The sequence below is a fragment of the Gasterosteus aculeatus genome, chromosome 13, assembly GCF_964276395.1.
Source record: "Gasterosteus aculeatus chromosome 13, fGasAcu3.hap1.1, whole genome shotgun sequence".
NCBI classification, from domain to species: Eukaryota; Metazoa; Chordata; class Actinopteri; order Perciformes; family Gasterosteidae; genus Gasterosteus; species Gasterosteus aculeatus.
This window is the reverse complement of record NC_135701.1, coordinates 18,765,597-18,786,421: the sequence shown is the minus strand read 5'-3', so window position 1 is coordinate 18,786,421 and position 20,825 is coordinate 18,765,597. Positions and strand designations below refer to the sequence as shown.

The 20,825-nt window shown below is 46.7% G+C and overlaps 1 protein-coding gene across 3 annotated transcripts; it reads left to right on the top strand.

Annotated features, from left to right (window-relative positions):
- Positions 1-1,657: 1,657 nt before the first annotated feature.
- Positions 1,658-20,773, top strand: gak (cyclin G associated kinase). 3 transcript variants are annotated; one of them, XM_078087314.1, is made up of 30 exons: positions 1,658-2,098; positions 5,743-5,804; positions 6,065-6,124; positions 6,798-6,912; positions 7,381-7,523; positions 7,716-7,841; positions 8,576-8,665; positions 8,821-8,956; positions 9,397-9,509; positions 10,685-10,763; positions 11,570-11,687; positions 12,248-12,256; positions 13,737-13,786; positions 13,966-14,114; positions 14,263-14,385; positions 14,517-14,650; positions 14,746-14,940; positions 15,032-15,149; positions 15,232-15,311; positions 15,403-15,596; positions 15,711-15,863; positions 15,979-16,145; positions 16,249-16,468; positions 16,596-16,769; positions 16,887-17,024; positions 17,116-17,202; positions 17,318-17,581; positions 17,766-17,914; positions 18,147-18,323; positions 18,418-20,773. In XM_078087314.1, the coding sequence occupies exons 1-30, from the start codon at positions 1,957-1,959 to the stop codon at positions 18,517-18,519; spliced, it is 3,867 nt and encodes a 1,288-aa protein (XP_077943440.1). In that variant the 5' UTR covers positions 1,658-1,956; the 3' UTR covers positions 18,520-20,773. The 3 variants fall into 3 exon arrangements, with proteins under 3 accessions (XP_077943440.1, XP_040050629.2, XP_040050630.2); XM_040194695.2 differs by having other exon boundaries at positions 16,249-16,504; XM_040194696.2 differs by lacking the exon at positions 12,248-12,256 and having other exon boundaries at positions 16,249-16,504.
- Positions 20,774-20,825: the final 52 nt, after the last annotated feature.

Below are 20,825 nucleotides of genomic sequence, written 5' to 3'. Positions count from 1 at the left end.
CGGAGCGATTAGAGGTGTGCCCAATCAGTGGGAGGGAATAACGACCTTCCTCACCATCTTATGAGGCCAGCTAAACTTTGGGTCCATTAATTGCAACATGCCGGTTAAACCAAGTTCTGTCCAGTCGTTTCTAGTTTGTATTTCTGCATGTCAAAAATGATATTACTTTAGGCATAATCACAATAAGATCCCAATTTTGTGATTTCAGTTTTTTCCACCTTAATACACAATAATACACAAATTACAATGAACACAATGATACTCATTCACTGTTAAATTAACATTTGATTCACAGTTATCTCAAATATTTATATTGTCTTCTCTGCCTCAGACCCACAGTCCAGATTGCAAAAACGGTGACCTTGTATTTCACCGCACCACAAAATCCGAGCAAATATGTCTGAGATACATGCTTCTGAGTTTTGCCCAGTCACTGTGTGCTCAACCTCCAAACCACACAGCTTTTGCCTGTGCGTTCTTGAAAGGAGCCGTGGTAAGCCCTTGATTAAAGCATTAGCCAAAATGTCACTGAAAATCACCGATAGCTGACTCTGACTGATATTGAAGAAAAATCATTTTAAATGGAGCAGTAGCGAAATCTGTCATAATATTGTATCATAGAATTCTTATCCTGATGCCTGCCCTTTGGACACTGCAAAGTCAAATGTGTAACCAACTGATACATACTGTCATTTATATTGGGAAATCTGTTGCATTTGCATCATGATTTGGTATATATTGCAGCACACTTTGGCAAGTGAAGGACAAGTATAATACATCTCTGTTATTGATCGTAACACAGACAGACTCTTATTTCTTTGAATTTCAGACAGCTGTAAACCTTTAGCTTTTCAATAAATTATTACCTGTGCTCATCATACTCATTTTTAACTTACTTTGACAAATATCATTGTATTTTATTTGCTATATTTTAACCCTGTTATGGATTCCTCTTTGTTTTACTTTTGAGCTTGTCTGGTTGTCCTACATGTTCTTCTCTAGTGTTGCCTTCAGACTCCACTTCTATATGTCCTGTCTCTTCTCCCCACATGTGAAAAAACATCCTTAAATCTGGTCTCTCTGGTTTGGCACTGGTACTCAAGAGTACTCAATGTCAATGTGTGTAGATTAAGGATGTTACAAATGCTACAGATTTAAATCCAGTAGATGGCGCTCTACTACACAATATTTGAAATGCATAACTTGTTACGATTGAAGATTAGGCCCATGGCTATTTTCTGTAATATAAAGAATGGCATATGTTTTATAAAGTCTGACACCACATTATTTGTTTAAAAAGAGTCTCTCACTAAAAAACACGAGATGATTGTTGTAGTTAATGTGCTATAACTGCATAATTGTACCACAAGACTCGATAAAAGGAAGACATTAAAATATATCTTGGCTATTTCTTCATTGCAGAAACTTCTTGTGAAATAAATTCGTTCTGCATCTCCAAACACATCTAAGGTAAGCCTGTTTCTTGTGCTATATTTTAACACAATAAATAATAAATTGCCAGAAATGTCATAATCCATTTATTCCAACAATATATTGGCTACCAGATGAATTCATTTGCGGACCCTACATTACTTATTTACCTGCAGCTTAGTTACATATCGTTGTTGGCCTGGATATCAACGTGTCCACAGTGGGTGAGTAGAGCCTCATTTTTCATACATTTTGTCCCCCACATCACGTGACCTGGTCGTGCCCTAAACGTCACCAGCCTACGCGGAAGTGAGCAGTGGCGATCATGGCAGCGGCCTCATCAACCTAGCAGCAGGAAGAGGATGTTTGCTTCCAGCGAAACACTAACAACACCCGCTGTAACGCCTGTGTAACAGAGCGAAGCGTCACCGGGATTTTCCGCAGAGTCCGCTGGGTTTCACTCCGCGCCTTTCGTCGCCTGGACCCGGGGCCTCTGCGAGCCGGAAACGGGTCACTTGAGATAAGATGTCCCTGTTCCAGTCGGCACTGGATTTCCTAGCCGGGCCCGGCTCGCTGGGGGCGGCCAGCCGGGACCAGAACGACTTCGTCGGACAGGTCGTGGAGCTCGGCGACATGAAGCTGAGGATCAAGAGGGTGATCGCGGAAGGTGAGCGAAGGCCCGCCGCGAGATAAACGCCCGTCGATAACGTCTGGCGTTTGGCTAGCCGTGCTAGCTAGCCGAGCTGGCTAACGGGCTAGCACCAGTGACACACTTCTACCGGTAGTCAATGACAATAGCGGAGCTCTGCGTCACCACTTGATCAGTGCGTTTCGTGTGCGTGTGTGTCAAACAAAGCAGTACATCCATTTCCAAACCTGTGTGTGTGTGTTTCTCTAATGACAACGTTGTTACCCCAGCTGCTTTCCCGCACACTCACTACGTTTACATGAGACGGGGGGGTCATCGGTAACGATGTGTCCAATAGAAGCACTGACCTGTGATGCCTTTTTAATATATTCACACATTAAGGCCACCTCGGTCACGTTGTAATTTAGATAGTTTACTGTTTACTTTATTCATTCCCATTGTGGGGGGTTTCTGTGCAGCAGGTAAGGTTACATAGTAAACATAGAAGTATTCTGTATGATATTTCAAAAATGGTCAATATATATATGATACAGTAAAATGACAGAGCAGAACATATTCAATTATATTTAAGAAATTAAATAGAAAATAAAAAAGTGCATTGAATACAAGGTATAAACCGTGTATGTGAGTATGTATTTAGGGGAATAGTAGTATGTACAGTGGAGTGGAATAGGTATTAAATTGATCTGCAATGGTTCAATTCAACGAGGGTTTGGCCAGAGGTGATTTGTTATACACTCGATTGGCAGGAAAGTTTTCCTGTGTCTGTCCTTGTAACGGCAGAGGAAGTATTTAGGAATACCTGGTTTTAATAATATGTCTGGGTTTGACTCTGAAATTGCAGCCTGTATTTGTTTACCAAGGATACATATTTCTAAGCAGCTACCATGCACTCAATAGTGGCTGGTAAAGCCGACTGTAAATGTGTGAAACTAATCTTAATTTGTTGACATAGTCTGATGTAAAAATACTGTTTGTATCAAATTGAACCTCAAACTGTAATTGATTCAGCCACATTTATTTGAACTGTCATTTGTGTTTTAAATTGCAGTGGGATCAATTAGGCCCCACAAGTTGCTGTTCAGAGTCCTTACAGATTGCAGCATGGTCACTCCAGTAGGTCAGAGTCGAACGCGCCTCCAAGGTGGAGCTTCAGTCGTTCAGCAGGCCAACTTGCTCCACCTTTAATGACATTTATTACCCATCAGTTTCTACAACACAAAAAAGCAGAAACCCTTAAGCGACGTTGACCATTGTAGCACTCCTTTTTTTGAATTGGTCCTCTCTACGAACTCTTCAGCTAATGCAGAATGAGGAAAAGGTGTCACAAAAGCATTTTTGACATTGAAGAAGTTGAGGAGTCTTTTTTTGCTGAGCCACCTTACTTGGATGGCAACTTTTTGCAACTCTCTGACTCGTTCTGAGGTATTCGGTCTAAATGGATTGGAAAAATAATACAGTTAAGGCTAAAAAAAAACATCAATCGACAAGAGGATTTTATCCTGAAGTCTCTAAAATGTCCGAAAATGATAATCCTGTGATTCAATTTAGAGGAATATTATCCGAGACCGAGGTTTCCAAATAAAAGGCACATGGTAAGGCTTCACGTTTTTGCTCGATAAATGATTGCTTAACTGATTAGTAATATTGTTGTTGCCTAACTTCAATCACAGTTTAGCCTCAGTCGCTCTGTGTGGGGACTGAACATCCTCTGCTGTGATAGTCGGTTGCGGGTTAAAGGAGACGAGTTTTCCGAATACAAGAAAATGGTAAAAGTCCAGATCATCTTACGCAGAACCGCTCCAACTCTCATCCTGCTCTTTGAAAGGTGCCTTTGTTGCAACGCCTCAACAAGATCTTTGGAGGGAGAATACAATGGATGGCTGTCACCAGATGCTTCCAGTTTTTGGGACCATGACTAGTTTGTCTGTCTGCTGAATGAGCCACTTGGTTAGATAGGCCACACTGATTCAAGGGCTCACTTCAACCAACCGGTTTGTGCAGCCTAATGATGCTTTTTGGGTAAATTTAGGAAACCGACCTGATGAAGAGGTGGTTGCTGTTGTTGTCGTATTAAGCGACCGCATTGTCTGTATTCTTCAGGTTAGTGAGGCAGAGAGGAAAATCCTCTCGCAACTGAGCAGGTTTTTCGGATCAGCGGCACCTTGCTGGACTTCATTCCATCGGGATCTAGGTCGCCCTGTTGTTGTTGTATTTTTTTTGTTGTTATTCTGGAAGGCGAGTCGTGTTCTGGTGGCGCTTTGTGCCGAGCGTTTGTAATGAGGTGAAGGGAGTGCACGGACTACAAAAATGCAGCAACGTCAGTGCTCTCCCTTTTTTGATGCTGAAGGAACGAGAGGGCATGAGTATTAGGTTGCTGGTTTGAATGCCAGATGAGGTTAAAAAAAAATCAACACTGTTGAAATATAAGCACTGGAACTGTCCTTTTGTAAATAACGCTTCTAAGATCGAGCGTGCCCCCTTTTTAAGTTTTCCCAACGCACATCAAGCTCGGTTGTTGATTTACTGATCACCATGGAAACCGCCCCCCTGGCCCTGTTTGGACTGTGACTTGTAGTAAGTACACGTGACAAAAGGTTTTGGGGGGAACCAAAGGTCCTCGTCCACTAGCCTCATTGGCTTTGAAACCCCTGAAATAAAACATAAGCCATCAGAAAAAATAAATTGTGAAGTTTAAAATGTTAATGCATTCAGAATTGTCTTATTTTGTCATATTGCTGCGGTGTTCAGATTTTTGCTTTACAATTGCCAATTTCAGGTGACTCAGCAGCACTGATTTGTTCCATTGTAATTAGACCAATTTGCTGGTGCTTTATTCCAATTTTAATTTTAATTTTTAAAGAGTGTCATACAGAGCTGTCTGTCCATCCGTATATTCCCCCCATGTATGGTAACAGAGCGCCCTAGTAAGCCAAACTAACCCTGATACCTCTCCAACATGCCCCTCTGCGCAATAACGGGGCCTTGTCCCATGTTAGTGGAACACAACCACAATTAATGTGATTTAATTACACCGCTGTTTTCCCTGCATTAAAAAATGGCTGCCGTGAAACTGGTGCATCACCTGTCTCATCGTTGCCACATTGGTGGATGAGACCAGAGGTAGTACTGGGCAGCCTGAGTCGGAGCGTGGCCGGAGGATTTGCTGCTCTCTGTAGTCATCGGGTGCATCTAAATGATCCTGTGGGACGGATGTGTGGCATCACCTCCACTCACATTGGATTTAATCTAATCGTTCTAACTCAAACCCTCACAACTCATGTGACCTGGCGCGAGGGGTCGTAAGTGACTTAATCCAGTTAAAAGTCCGCTATCGGATGTGTTCCCTTTTTGTATTTCTGGTGCCTTTTTGTGCTGTTGTGTTTCTAAACTACCATTAGTGACACCGTACATATGCATGAAGTGTTATCACCACACACACACACACACACAGGCAGTCACACAAACACATTAGAGTACAACAAAAGTAACCTGAGAGAATCCAAAAATTGATAATTGATCAAGCCGGCATCAACGGAAAACATTGTACTGTTGCGGATTACAGTCAAGTATCATTTAAGAGCTTTTGAGTGCTTGTGCTATTCACCTAGCCGCAATCAAGAGCACTGACCTCATAGCTGCCCTGTTTTCTTTCCTCTCAGGTGGTTTTGCTTTTGTTTATGAAGCCCAGGACATGAGCAGCGGTAAAGACTATGCCCTCAAGGTAAGTCACGCGTCATCACCTGATTATAGAACAACAAACCAGGGACGCACAAAACCCACTTTTTCCTTTTCTCCCTTTTAAGTTGAGCGTTACCTGGGCTCACAATATGGGCACCAGTACTGCCATTTTGTGTTTAATTAATAAGCTGTACCAGGCTTTACATCATCACCGCTTTCCTCCCTAACTTGACTTCACTTGAGATATTTCTGCATTCACTCAATGCCGGCCCCCAACTGTCCCTTTCTGTGCGTTTGTTTCAGAGGCTGCTGTCCAACGAGGAAGAGAAGAACAAGGAAATCATACAGGAAGTCTGCTTCATGGTATCCTCGATCGTTTCCTCACCGCGACTTTCTCAACGCCGATGGAGACATTTCTGTTGACCGAGCAGAGCGTCTCATGTGACAAAGTTAATCTGTAACCCGTCCCTGTGTGGGACAGCGGAGCATCTCCGGCGTGGTCCATTACCGGAGCAGTTTACTGGCAACACTCCACGTTGTCACAATGCGCAACCGTGTAAATAGGGTCTATTTACAGTGTTTAACCGTATAATAGCCGTGTGTTTTGCGTAGACACAGACTTTCTTTCAGTGATTTATTCCATGGAGTTAAAGTTGATAACCAGTGACATCACTCAGTCCTCGAAGGAACCTTTAAAGAAGCCTGTTGGTCAGCAAAGGGACGTCTCCTGCGCCGTTGCTCAACAGTTGTGATCTGCTGTGAAGGCGCGCCGTGTTCCCGGCACCATTGCAACATTTTGCGTTCATAGAACTTCGTTATTCCCATGATTTTTTTTGTAGTGTCGCCTGCTCCTTTTGAGGCTGGTCTGTGCTTCAAGCTGCACAGTAGGTGAATGAAAAATAGGTTTGCGGTATCAATGAGTGATCGAGCGGGTTGGTTAGTGGACGGGGGGGGGGTTGTGAAACGCCTGAGCAAAGCTCAACACCAGATTCTTATGTTGTGAACCGTATGTTCCTTGACCCGCTCTGCTCTATAGAAAAAGCTGTCCGGTCACCCCAACATGGTCCAGTTCTGCTCGGCTGCCTCCATCAGTAAGGAGGAGTCTGACACCGGGCAGGCCGAGTTCTTGATCCTCACCGAGTTGTGCAAAGGTAACTTCACATTCACGCACGCTGTGCATCCTGTCAATTTGGACCGGTGCTAACTCGTGCGTCAAACCAACCGGGTCCAGAACCCGCCGGGTCCATTCCCTGGTAATTCTGAAAAGACATGATGAAAGGGTTTCCTGTCTGCGGCCTTTCTACTTCCTCTCTGTTCAGTCTGACTGTTCAGTTCCAACAGACTTTGTTATATATAGTCCAGTTTTGTAAACTACCTTAATCACCCATGAAAAACATGTACTGACACTTACCATTAATTTTTTTCGGACGTGCGTGAAGCACCGTATCTCTATTTGATTAACATCTGTATTGCATGACTCAAGGCTTTAATCCGCCTTGTCCAATACTCTCCCAAAGTTATGCGACAACTTGCCAAAGAGAAAAGGCTCCTGCGCCGTGGCGGATATTACTTTCCCTCTGACTGCTGTATTCATCTGTTCCGTGTTTCCTGCCCCTCAGGTCAGCTGGTGGACTTCATCAAGCGGGTGGAGCAGAGGGCTCTTCTGTCATGTGACACCGTGCTGAAAATCTTCTACCAGTCGTGTCGCGCCGTGCAGCACATGCACAAGCAGAAGCCCCCGATCATACACCGCGACCTCAAGGTCCGTTGTTCCGTGGTAGCCGGATGAATGGATGAAGCCACAAACGCTGAATCATCCACGACGTGCCGCACGGGCGGTTTAAAATCAAGAGTTTGCTGGCACTGTGAATTGGCGGCTGTTATGAATACTAAGTGGCAGTTCGCTGTGGAAACATTAACATGCCGGCCCCGCCGCTTACTTGTTATGTTGCAGATTGAGAACCTCTTGATTAGTAACCAGGGCACCATCAAGCTGTGTGACTTTGGCAGCTCCACCACCGTGTCGCATTACCCCGACTACAGCTGGTCGGCACAGAAGAGGTCCATGGTGGAGGATGAGGTACACACACACACACACACTGACTTAGACACCACTTAAGGATCATCTCAACCAGGCACAGAGACTTTGTATGATATTAAGATGACCTATAATACAGTTTGGACGTGCGTGGACCAAACCTACGGGAAGTTGCTTCGTACTGCGTTGTTCTTTCCTCATACATCATGGTTTGGATTTGTCGAAAACACCGCCAGTTTTCCCTGGAGTGCTTAATATTTGCTCTGATTTCCATGTGAACGTACGTCATTTCTTCGTTGTTTACGGCGGGTCGGCGACAGCACTGACAGAAAGCAGCATGGTTTGATTTAATTAACAGCTAGAGGTCCAGGAAGCAGCGTCCATCAATCAGGTTAATCATATTCATACAACAACCACACACATGCACACGGGTATTCGGGACCCCAGAGATCCTGGAGTCTAAATGTAATAATCTGTGTGTCTATTCGGCACCTGTTTTCAGGCCAGTACCACAAGAGATGCTTGAGGAAAGAGTTTTCTATGATGAAAAAATCTGAGGCAGTTGTGTATTTGGATTTAAATAATTTGTTTATATAAATGATGCTTAGCTGTATGTGAACACACGACAGTCTGTCTTTTTTCCCCCCCAAAGCGTTCTCTTGATGTGAGATAAACTGATGCCTCAGACAGGTTAGAGGCCAAATTGACCAAGATGTCATGGATCCTTTGCTCTGGTTTTACCACGTTCTTGTTTTTTTTGTTCTGTTCGCATGTAGATCACAAGGAACACCACTCCGGCGTACCGAACGCCAGAGATGATTGATCTCTACTCCAACTTCCCCATCAATGACAAACAGGACATCTGGGTGAGATCTTGTGCCTTTTTTTATTTTTATTTTTTTGTGTGTGTGACATTTCACCCAGAAATCAGGCGGTCTTTTCTCCTGTCGCCGTTTTCCCTTTCGGTTCACCATTACCGGTGGCTTGAGAGTTTGTTTGTGTCCTCACCGTGTCCACGCAGGCGCTGGGGTGCATCCTCTACCTGCTGTGTTTCAAGCAGCACCCGTTCGAGGACGGGGCCAAGCTGCAAATCGTCAATGGAAAATACTCCATCCCTCAGAACGACGTCAAGTACACCGTGTACCACAACCTCATCCGTACGTACCGTCGGTCTGTGCCTCCTCGTTTCTGCCTGTCCTACGCGCGCGCTACTCCTCATGCCCACTAGTCACAGTTTGGGATCGCACCCGTAAACATGACGTTCGTATAGACCGGTGTCAAGTGAAATGAGTACTGGCAGCTTCACTTGTACCTTGTTAAAGCTAATCCAGTTATATCAAACAGCTCCCCCTGGTGGACGGGTTGAATCTGTAGATCTGCTGCAAACATTGGCACTAAAATATAGATTATAATTCACTTCAAGATTATTATATATATTTTTTTACTATTCATATGAATTTTCCAAATACATCCCAGTCTCAGTATTTATAGTAAATGATATAACTTGTCTTGTCCAGGAATTGCTTTTTTTATTCTTTTACTGTCTCTTTTTCTAACATTTTGGGGGTTTTTCCACTAATCTCCTCCTCCCGTCCAGGTTCCATGTTGAAAGTGAACCCAGAGGAGCGTCTGTCCATTACAGAGTTGGTCAACCAGCTCCAGGAGATAGCAGCCGCACGCAACGTCAACCCCAAGTCCCCCATTACCGAGGTGGGTGTGTTCCTGAGTGCGTTCAGTGCTGTTTAAGCAGTTAGACTGCACTAAAATGCTACATCACCATCGAGTTGTAATTGACAGGCCGACCCCGCGGGAGTTTGCACAGTGTGTGAGCACGCTCGCACTCTCAAACGCGCACAGCGGCGGGCTCAAAGGAGTCCAGGCTGCTCTCCCCAGCTGGCCCGACCCAAAGAGACACAGACGGGGAAAATAGGCGTAACCGAAATTTACAAAGAAGCGCAAAGTGACGGCAACACGTCAGTATTTTCGATGGCGTTGTGACTGTGGGGGGCCAAACGCCTTTTCTTTTTTTTTTCTAGCACCCACAGTAGCTGATTCAGTATAATCCGATTTAAGATCCTGAGGGGGCTGCTCATGACGAACTAAGCAGCCACAGCTTCTTACGATTCTTAAAAACAAAATCCGGGTACTTAACGCCAAATCCGCAGGCACAGTTGTGGTTTAACAGTATTAAAAGCGTATTTTGATGTCAAAGCGTACGGCGATAGTGATCGCTTTCTGGTGTACGATGTACACGTGGCTGATTATATAGCGAAGGAGGTGTATGTATTCCCAATCATAGTTATCTCTATGAAACTATGAATACCCACAGCACTTTTAGTGGGGTTTTGGTCTCTTTTGGGAATCACACACCAGTAGCCATTGAAGGTAAAATCAGCTTTTGCTTTAGTAAACTGCAGACACTCGCTTCCTCTGTCACCATCGCTGTACTTCCTTTCTGACCAGCAGGAATCCCGGTGGTAAATGTGTTGACAGTAAAGCCAGATTTGGCGCTCGCTAATCTAATTAGGGTTAAGAAGGCGTTTCCCCGCTGGACATAAGGAGATTATAAACCTCCACGTTCTCCTCCTCCTCCTCCTCCTCCTCTCTGCTGCTTGGCAGCACGGACGTATGGCGAGGCAAACTGCGAGATGGAGCAGAGAGGAGGAAGAGCAGAAGCCCCGTGAAGGAAACGCGAGACGCACAGTCCGTCTGCTGCTTTAACGCTGAGTTTATTCTGCGCGAGCTTTTAGGAATCAGTAACGTGCTCTGGTTCTTTTTGGGGATTTTGCATTCTGCATCCTTCACTTGTTGTCGAGCCACCGGTTAGAATGTTGGGTGCGTACTACGGATGGCGGCCCGTGTATGACGGCTATGAATGTCTGCAGCTGCTGGAGCAGAACGGAGGTTTCGGCAACAACGGAGCCCAGCCGCCCACGCAGATCCACAACGCGCAGAACAACTCAGGTAAATGTCTCGCCGGGTTCGGGACTGTGTCCTGGTTTTGGTTTCGAGGGCTCACACTTGAGGGAAGTTGAACGCTCCATGAAAATAGAGCCCTATTTGTAAAAGTGAAATCGAAAGATTCTACCACACACACACACACACACTCTCCAGGCTTCAGCCGTATCTCTGGGTGTAGCACATGTTGCTAAGTAAGCTGGTTAGTTAAAGTTCCTCCTCCTAAGACCGAGTGGGGTCGTGACCCACAGTCAGTAGGTCAGTGCGTTTTGGTAATTGTGGCGACCGGCGGTGATTCCCAACACGCAATTAAAGAACGTCATGCGAGCTCCATAATCTGGATAACAACTAAGGGCACAAGCTTAAGGTAACCTGTGAGAAATTAAAAATAATATGTCTCATTTTTTTTTTTCTATCTAAATGGGTAAAATAGGCTTCTTTTGATGCAGGTTGAGTGCTCGACTGCACATTAAGAGGCTTCCTGCACGGCCGCTCAGCCATCTGTTGAATGGCCAAATTTGTCCCCCCCCCCCCCCCCCCCCCCCAGCTCCAGTCCTCCAATCCATCCGTACATTCAGATCCGAGCAGTGCACTCATGTTGAGTCGCCTGCCTGTCGTTGTGTATCAACATCTGGCAGCAATTTCACACGTTCACCTGAGAGTTAACAAACGTTTTGTTGAACTGCTGCCTGTTGCTGTTAAACATCTGTATGCAAGTCACAGCGTGCACCCTGGGAAGGGGACAAAAACAACCTTTGTGCTTTGATCTATCACTTCAGCATTCTCTCTTTCTCCCCCCACGATGCCCGCAGGCACATACGACCCCGATCAGGCCGGCAGCGGGATCTTGGACATCTTAAGGGGAGGAACGGAGCGCTTCCTGACCAACATAAAGGACACTTCCTCTAAAGTCATCCAGTCAGTGGCCAGGTAAGAGGCTCTAACCGCGTTATCGTAACGAACGTTGTCGACATTATGTTCATGTTACTGCTTAAACGTCACGTTTTACACCGACCACTTTAATTACACCCCATATTCACGTTTTACTTATTTAACCCCCCCCAAAAAACACCAAATTACTTAACGCTTTCCTAAACAATTCTGTTTGGCAATTATCGGTCATCACAGTCGCTAGACGATGCTGAAGCAATCTTACTCATACGCACCCCCCTTGATTTACTTTTTAAAAAGGAACATTTTGCTTCTCGGCTGACGTCTTAGAACAAACCTCATTACAAGTCACGTTGCTGCCACAATGGCATCATCATTGAGAAGGCCCTCTGTTACGTGTTAGAGTTGCGAATCAGCGAAATGTTCCTCCACTAGCCAATCATTCCGTAGCCTCTTAAAGTTTGATGTTTCATTTGCGTGTCCTCTCATCGGTTTGTTCCCATTTGTTTGGTCGTTTTGTTTATTTTTTTTATTTTTGTTTGTTGTCTCTTTCCTCTGTCCCCGATCCCTCATGGTCCCACTATGTGTCCATCGCCTAGCAACCCGAGGTAAATATGGCTCGGTGAACTGCGTCAACTCGTGCGTCGCTCTGTGTGCTCCTGTAGTCTGTGTTTGATTTGGAGGAAGACGCCGCCCCCCTCCCCCCCCCCACTGTGTGCTGTGCCGTGTCCGCCGTCACAGCTTGCTGATCCTAACATCACACGTTCAATAATTCAGTTGAATGAATGCGGAGCGTGACGCGAATGGACAGATGAGTCTCGCTTTGAGAGGGAATGGCGGCGCCAGTTAATAAAACGTATCCTCTGTGCATGGTACGGGAAAGTAAGTCATAGAGCTGCTGTCGGTGTGGCGATGTTACTGCTTCAGACAGTTAAATACCGTGAAAACCGTGCCAATGTAACGCCTCTCACAGGCTATTGAGCCGCTTAATTTGGCAGCACTGCGTTTTGCAGCTTTTAAAGGAGATCACGATCCATAGCACATTTTAATGGTTCCCAATCTCCTCAACACCACCTTTTTTTTCATTTGATTGCATTAGTGTAAGCAAACAATTTTTAACAGCTGCTTTTTAAGCCGTGTCAAATTCAGCATTCATTTGTTTAGCTAAAATAACTACATTTCTATGGTTCAATCCTTTTTTAATCCTAGTTTTAGGAATCTATTGAGTCTATTCCTCTGACACTTTAACGTCTCTGATCAATTCCTTTGACTTTTCCTGTACTTGCGTCACATTTCCTTCAGATATGTTTTTTTTGTTTTCCCCTTAAATCATTTGAGCCGCTATCCCTCCACGTAACCCCGAGCAACTCCAGATGTCACTCTGGTTGAGGATCACTTTCCTACATGACTGAATGATTGATTAACAACCCCCCTGCTAACTAAATCCTCATTGTCTAGCTACTTGTGTCTGAACCAGCACCACCAGTCCGTCCCAACACCACACATATACGATTCAGTGTCATCAGTGCAGACGGGTCAATCTCTTTGCTTGGCCTACAGGTTGTTTGTGTGTACATTTGAACGTAGCGGGAACCATGTTCGTGTTGTTTTTGCTACTTTCATCGCTTCAATATTATTTATTTTTCTGTGTAATTCCAAATAGCTTGATCTCTACATCAATTGACTGCCAATAATACTTAAAGCCAAGGGACTGTAGGCAGTAAGGATCCTCCTAGACGCATTCCCATGCAACATCAAGCATCTGCTGGATGCATGTGATGCATTTACCATCTGAGAAAAAAACACTAAACTTAGTTTAGTCTTAATTTTCATTGCAAGATTAAATCTGCATTGAGTGGCAGCGCTGGCTTAGCAGGCCGAGCATTCAGGCGTCATTAGGAACATCTCCATCCTGCAGCAGTTATATCAGTAAATTGTACAAAGCGTTCTGGTTTCCGAACCAGTGTGATCATTAGCTATATTTGTGTTTGCCATAATAGTTTATTTTCAACTCCTTGTTAAAATGAATTGTGTTTTTCCTCCGTGTATCTCCTGTGTTCATAAGTGCCCTTGTAATTCGTCCTACAGCTACGCCAAAGGGGACCTAGATATTTCGTACATCACCTCCAGAATAGCAGGTAGGCATAATAAAACGTACGTTTGTAAGCCTCTTCTTATGCTCTTATGCTGTACTACATGTTGAAAGGGACGCCAGAGGTGATTCCATTTAGACATGGCTTAAGTTTGGTGGTACATGTCTTGGATCAACCTTTGTTGTTACACGTTTCTCTGTATTTGTGTGTGTGTGTTTTTGTAGTCATGTCCTTTCCAGCAGAGGGGGTGGAGTCCGCGATCAAGAACAACATTGAGGACGTCCGTCTGTTCCTGGACTCGCGTCACGCCGGCCACTACGCCGTCTACAACCTCTCCAAGCGCTCCTACAGGCCGTCTCGATTCCACAACAGGGTATGAAGTGTGTGAGTGCACGAGTGTTTGTGCATCTGAGCATCTCCCATCCCATCTACATACTCCGTCCCAGTGTGACTATGATTCCACTTCAACGAGGACCCTGTTGTACTCAGGAGTGCGTCTTCGTGTTTCTGTGTGTGTGTAGGTTTCAGAGTGCAACTGGCAAGTGCGCCGCGCCCCCAACCTCCGCAGCCTTTACAGTGTGTGTAAGAACATGCATTTGTGGCTCAAGCAAGACCAGCGGAACATCTGTATAGTACACTGTCTGGTAAGTGGTCAGCGTGCTCCGATGGGCCGAGGTCCCCGAGTCGAGTACACGATAAGGAGACGGCTCCCCGCAGCGTCTCCTCAACCGTTTACGCCCCCCCCCCCCTCCCCCCCTCTTTTTGTCCCCGGTAGGACGGCAGGGCGGCGTCGGCGGTGGCCGTTTGCTCCTTCCTGTGTTTCTGTCGCCTCTTCACCACAGCCGAGGCCGCCGTCTACATGTTCTCCATGAAGCGCTGCCCGCCGGGCATAGCGCCCTCACACAAGAGGTAGAAATGCCCGATCTAGATCCTCGACGGCTCATAAACGTCTCTGTGGCTGTGAAACACGGGGGGGGGCCTGATCTCGCTCTTGATGGTTGCAGGTACATAGAGTACATGTGCGACATGATGGCAGAGGAGCCAATCGTCCCCCACAGCAAACCCATCATGGTTCGCTCCATCGCCATGACGCCCTTGCCGCTGTTCAACAAGCAGCGCAGCGGCTGCCGGCCGTTCTGCGAGGTTTACGTCGGGGACGAGAGAGTCCTCACCACGTCGCAGGAGTACGACAAGATGAGGTAAGTGCGCACGCTCGAGAACGTCACATAGCCAGCGCTCAATACAGGGAATAAAAACGTTGATGTTCCTTTTGTGTTTTTTTCTTTACAGGGATTTCAAGATGGAGGACGGAAGAGCAGAGATTCCCCTCAATGTGACGGTCCAAGGAGATGTGCTGGTGGTGATCTACCATGCAAGATCTACACTGGGTGGACGCCTACAGGCCAAGGTACACGCTCGCATTAGTGTAGCCCCCCCCCCGTCCACTGTCGGCACATTCTCCACTGATGAACTCATGCGACGTGTTCCAGATGGCGTCAATGAAGATGTTTCAGATCCAGTTCCACACAGGTTTCGTCCCCCGAAACGCCACCACCGTCAAGTTTGCCAAGTATGTACAACAATTTGAGAAATACTTTTTGACTGGAAAAAGATTCTCTCTCCGTAGCTTCATGCTTCTAATCCATGTGTTTTCCTGCCAGGTACGACCTGGATGCCTGTGACATCCAGGAGAAGTACCCGGACCTGTTCCAGGTCACCTTGGACATCGAGGTGGAACCCAGAGACAGACCGAGCACCAAGACTCCTCCTTGGGAGGGCTTCCAAAACAAGGGCCTCAACCCCAAAATCCTCTTCTCGTCTCGCGATGAGCAGCAGGAGGTCCTCAGCAAATTTGGTAGGTGCCATTGCTTTATGCTCTTCTCCATCTCTCAGTTCACGGAAATTCGAAACGTTTTCCTTCTTTTCTGCCTTTATGCCCACTGGATGTGTTTTTTTCTTCTCACCACAGGTAAGCCAGAGTTGCCTCGTCAGCCAGCGTTTTATGACTCCGAGTCCCCCCAGCCGGCTCAGACCCCGGAGGGCTCCAATGCAACAGAACCAGAATCTCCTGGCAGCACCGATGGCAACGCCAACAACTTCTTCCAGACACTGGATTGGGAAGGTACACTACTGGGTTGATTTAATTTATACTGAACATCGTCTTCATTTTAGAGTTCTCGTTACTGTCGAAACCTGAAGTGCCTCAAGTCCCACTGACCAGCCTCTTGCGTTTGCAGATGTGAGTGGCCTTCAGGATTCCGCGGACAGTCAAGGAGGGGGATCGATGAATGACCCGGAGGACCTAAGTGACCAGTCAGAGGGAGAGTCCTACTCTTACTCCGCCCCCGGTGGGGAGCCGCTGTCACGTGACCCCAGCGAACCGCTGTTTGATGCTGACTTCCAGGTAGGGAAAGTCCACATAGCCTGATTGAGTCAACACATTATTTACTTTCTTTGCAATGCAAGTAGGATTTCATGTTTTAGTTTTCTTCCCTTTCTCCTTCCAGAGCACTCCACCTGCAGCCCAGGAGTCTCCTATCGGGGACACAGCTGACCTACTGGGGTTGAACTCTGACCCGTCGGTGTCGTCGACCTCCTCCTCCTCTGCAGCTCATCCAGGAGTCCAGGCAGGAATCAAAGCTGCATCCAGCAACAGCGACCTCCTCAACGACCTGTTTGCCCCCCCTGCTGGTCAGACGGCAGCAGCGCAGGAGGACTTGTTCTACGGTGGGCCGCCGGGCGGGGCCACACCGGACTCCAAACGTAAACACAAGGGCTTCAAAACAGCTGACTGCATTGTTCACGAAGATGCTTCACAGTTATCCTTGATGCACTATTCTCCCTCCGCCTGCAGCCGCCGGCGACCTGTTTGACCCGTTTGGGATGGGGTCTGGCTCCGGTGCGGGCGTCACTGTGGGTTCCTCTCGACAGGCCTCCGGACCGGATCTGTTTGGAGACCTGTTGGGTTCTGACCGCTCTGCCCCCAGTAACCCTGCCCCTGCTTCCAACGCGAGTCTCTTCAACCTCAGTAAGTAGATGAGCCGTTATGTTCACGTCTCAGCCTGCTTCGAGGACATATGGTGAATGACAACGGTCGCCATACAAACCTTTTTGACAAACCGTCGCCCTCTTTTTATCCTAACAGATAAACCAGTGAACGATGCTCCTAAGATGACCTCATCAGCCAGCCAGCCGGACCTGCTGGGCGGGTGGGACAGCTGGGCAGCGAGCACCACCGCCAGCATGAGCGCCTCCGCCAGCAAACCCAGCTACACCAGCACAGGTGAGGGAAGGAGCTGAAATGTAGGGGTTTGGGGCTAGCTGGGAACATGAGCTGTCAGTCTTTAGCTCACGTGTTTTTACTGTGTCTGTAGCTTCGGGTGGTGCATCTATGTCCAAGGCCAAGTCTCAGACCTTTGACCCCTTTGCTGACCTGGGAAACCTGGGTTCCAACTTACCAGGTAAGAGGCCAAGTCACCAGCAGTGATCTAAAAAGGAAAATCCCCTAAAAAGCGACTAGAATATGCACTCTATGAATGAAGCTCAAGGTATTATTAATCCTTTTTTTTTCTGCAGCTTCCTCCAACGGGAATTTTTCGGAGCCAAAGGCCAAAGCTCCGTCCTCCTCCACTAAAGCTCAAGCACAGCCCTGGCAGGCCGGAAGACCCGCCTCCGCCCAGAAAAAACCTTGGCTGCCCGGATCAGGACCCGGGACAGCGCCTAAAGCATCCTCTGCCTCTCAGGCTGCAGGTCCGCAGCACACGAAACCCAACTACAACCTCAACTTCTCCAGTGTCATCGGCGGGAGAGAGGACCGAGGGGTTCGGGGGCCTAGTTTCGGTAAGCGACATTGAGTAGACTTGTTTCATTTGTTGCGGATAACGCTGAATACGGCTTATATAAATGAATAAATGTGATTAGCTTTGTAATATTGACGTTGTCTGGACTCACTGTTCAGAATCTTCTTGGGAATTGAGCAAAGGTTCTGTATAAAGACTTCATCTCTGTGTTCTGTGTGACGCAGGCGCCAAGCCGAAGGTAAAGGAGGATGATTTTGAGGACCTGCTGTCCACTCAGGGTTTTGCCTCCCGGCCGGATAGGAAGGGACCAAGAACCATCGCCGAAATGAGGAGACAGGAGATCACGAAGGACATCGATCCACTTAAATTGCAGGTAACAAACTAAATGCATCTGTTTAATTCAGGGGATGAAATATGAGCGTTTGTCTGTCATTACCGCCGCTGGCGTTCGCTCAGGCCTTAATGTGTGTTAACAAAGTGTTCCTGGGAAAGAACACGTTAAATAAAAGGCCATCATGGCACCTTCTAGGCGGTTTATACTCCGAGCCGACTGTAGCTAACCCGTGTTTTTGCCTGACGTGGTTTATTTGCTTGTCTCGCTGCAGATCTTGGACTGGATTGAGGGGAAGGAGCGAAACATCCGAGCGCTGCTGTCCACTCTAAACACTGTGCTGTGGGAGGGGGAGACCCGCTGGAGGCCCGTGGGCATGGCCGACTTGGTGACTCCCGACCAGGTGAAGAAGTACTACAGGAAGGCCGTGCTGATAGTCCACCCGGATAAGGTACAGGGTGACCGTATACCAATTGCTGATATTTCACCCCTTCTTCTTGACTCTCTTTTGTTTTATTCGTTAAATGTGCTGCTTCCCCCTGCAGGCGACGGGCCAACCTTACGAACATTACGCTAAGATGATCTTCATGGAATTGAACGACGCCTGGTCAGAGTTCGAGAACCAGGGTTCCAAAGCACTCTTCTAAAACCCTAGTCTGGACCCCAGCTGGACCGGACTGGAGTTAGAGTTGGCCTAACCAAACACGGGTTAGACTGGGCCGGATTGGGCAGGACTGAGCCCACATTGGGCCTTGGGGGACACCGGTCCTCTGAGAGGTGTCCTCTCATTCCCTTCACTCCCTTCTTCACTTTCATCTGTTTCTACAGTCAAGGAAAAAGACCTTTGTCATGTCGGCTCATGTCCGGCTGGAGGGAAAACGTCCCCACTGGTTCGGAACCGGCCAGTAAAATAAACATTGTGATAGTTGTTAAACTCACTGCCTACCTGTACGACTGCCTGAGTGGTGCTGCAAACACCTGGAGGGAAGAACGGGTGACAATCACATGAAGAGGACGGCACGGGCGAGAAATCCGATTACACAGGCTGGTTATCTTAAGCGGTGGTGTTCACACGAAGATTCCACGACCCCACACTAATGTAACGCTGGTAAGCTCCGCCCCCGGGCCGCTGGGTTTGTCATCGGTGCCTGGCACTTCTGCAAACAACCAGTCCTTTTGCCGACCGACCGCGGCCGTACGTTTTACAGCATGCCGAGCGATCCGGAAGTATTGTTTTTACGCTTTGTGGCCTCGAAGAATAGCGAATGTTGCAGATGAACCGATGGACGAAAAGCAAAAGGACCTCTGACCCTGCCTCTTAACCACGGCGCAGGATCCAAACCTCCCGCAGGATTTTGGAGACCGATCTGTTGATGCCCGTTCCTTGTCTGAAGTGCTGCAGCTGCACCTTTTTGGGGGGGTCCGCTGGGTTTGTTGTCGAGCCGTTCCTCCGCCAGAAAGACGAGACTATTGCCTGCCGCACACTGCTAGTGCTGCTTCTACTGTCACAGTTCCTGCTACACACACACACACACACACACACACACACACACACACTCCTCAGATTGATGTTAAACCTGCATCCCGAGCTTCTGACTCCTCGACAGAGGGGCTGAACTTGTTTTGGAGCCCCATGTTAACCTAAGCGGGCGGCCTGTTGTTTTTGAAGTGCTCTTTGAATTCCAACCACTCAGGCTGTGCTGTGTAGCTAACCGCATGCTCTCCCGCACCGAATCGCTAAACAGCAGCACGTAGGTGTGCTTTGATTTCAAACCAGGGTGGTCCAAACGGGCCGCTCTCCATTCATAAAGTGCTCTTTCTCGTAGCAGGAGCAGCGCGACCGGGCTGACGAGCCGGGCGGGCGCGTCGCTTTAGCTCATCGAGCGCTTCCCTTCGTCTCCGCGAGCCCCGGCCTCCGCCAACGCCCAGTTCAGAGGACTTTTTTCCTTTGGTCAGTGCATAGGAGGAGATTACAAAGTGAAGGAATGAAAAGAGAATATGGTGATTTAATCTGGTTGCTCTTAGTTTTACTCTGTATTGTGTTTTTTCTTTTTTTTTTTTGGGGTTCATTCCAAACTTTTTGAGCTTTTGTCCGAAAATCCCTTCAGTGTAAATATGAAAATGTTATCATCCGTCAAGTGGCTTTGTTAAGATTACTGCCTGGGCAACTGATGTGTTATCGAGCATCGGGCTCGACTGTGTGGATGCTTGTGTGGATGCGTGCGTTTCTTTGGGGGAAGATAATGAAACCTTGTTGGACATCATGCTTCCTTGTCTGTAATCACAATCTTTTCTTTCTTAATTTAATTATTTTCCACCTCTTCGACATTCATAAATAATCTTTACAACTTTTGCTTTTCCCTTTTTATTTTTTTATTTTACATTTGACCTCACGGACCAATCAAATCACCTGTTTTCTTATTTATTGTGTTTTTGGGGGACGGTAGTGGGTTCATCATGAAATGAGTGAAAATCTTCAGATAATATATAAGAGGAAAGTTATTAGTTCAAGTTGTTGGTTGATCACAGTGAGCCCTTTTTGTTGCTGTTTTCATTCCAAAGCATCTATTATTACCAATTTGCTATCACAAATATATATATATATATATCCTCCCGGTTATTAGGCGTTATGTGTTTATCAGTCTTTTCGATGTGTATGTTTTGTTTCTTTCTCCCTTTCGCTTCTGTTTTTCATTTTGTTCAAATTCCAACTCGAGGGGCCAGTAAACCTAAGTAAGAAAAAAAAATACTAAAAAAATTCTGACAGTATCATAGTATAATGGAAGAGGATTGCAAATCCACACATCAGCAGTGTTTACTGCACCAAATTACATCATACTGATATGAATGTATATTTCAATGCAAAAACAAATTAAAATACCATCTGATTTGAGGCAGATATTTTTGTGTTCTGTCTTTATTTTGAAGGATTCAAAGTGACTTACTAAAGATT

Bases quoted from the DNA above. Each gene is read 5' to 3' on its own strand.
- gak (XM_040194695.2), top strand. From the start codon at position 1,957: ATGTCCCTGTTCCAGTCGGCACTGGATTTCCTAGCCGGGCCCGGCTCG. The intron at 14,115-14,262 runs GTATGAAGTGTG...GTGTGTGTGTAG, and splicing joins CGTCTCGATTCCACAACAGG to GTTTCAGAGTGCAACTGGCA. The intron at 18,324-18,417 runs GTACAGGGTGAC...TTCCCCCTGCAG, and splicing joins TGATAGTCCACCCGGATAAG to GCGACGGGCCAACCTTACGA.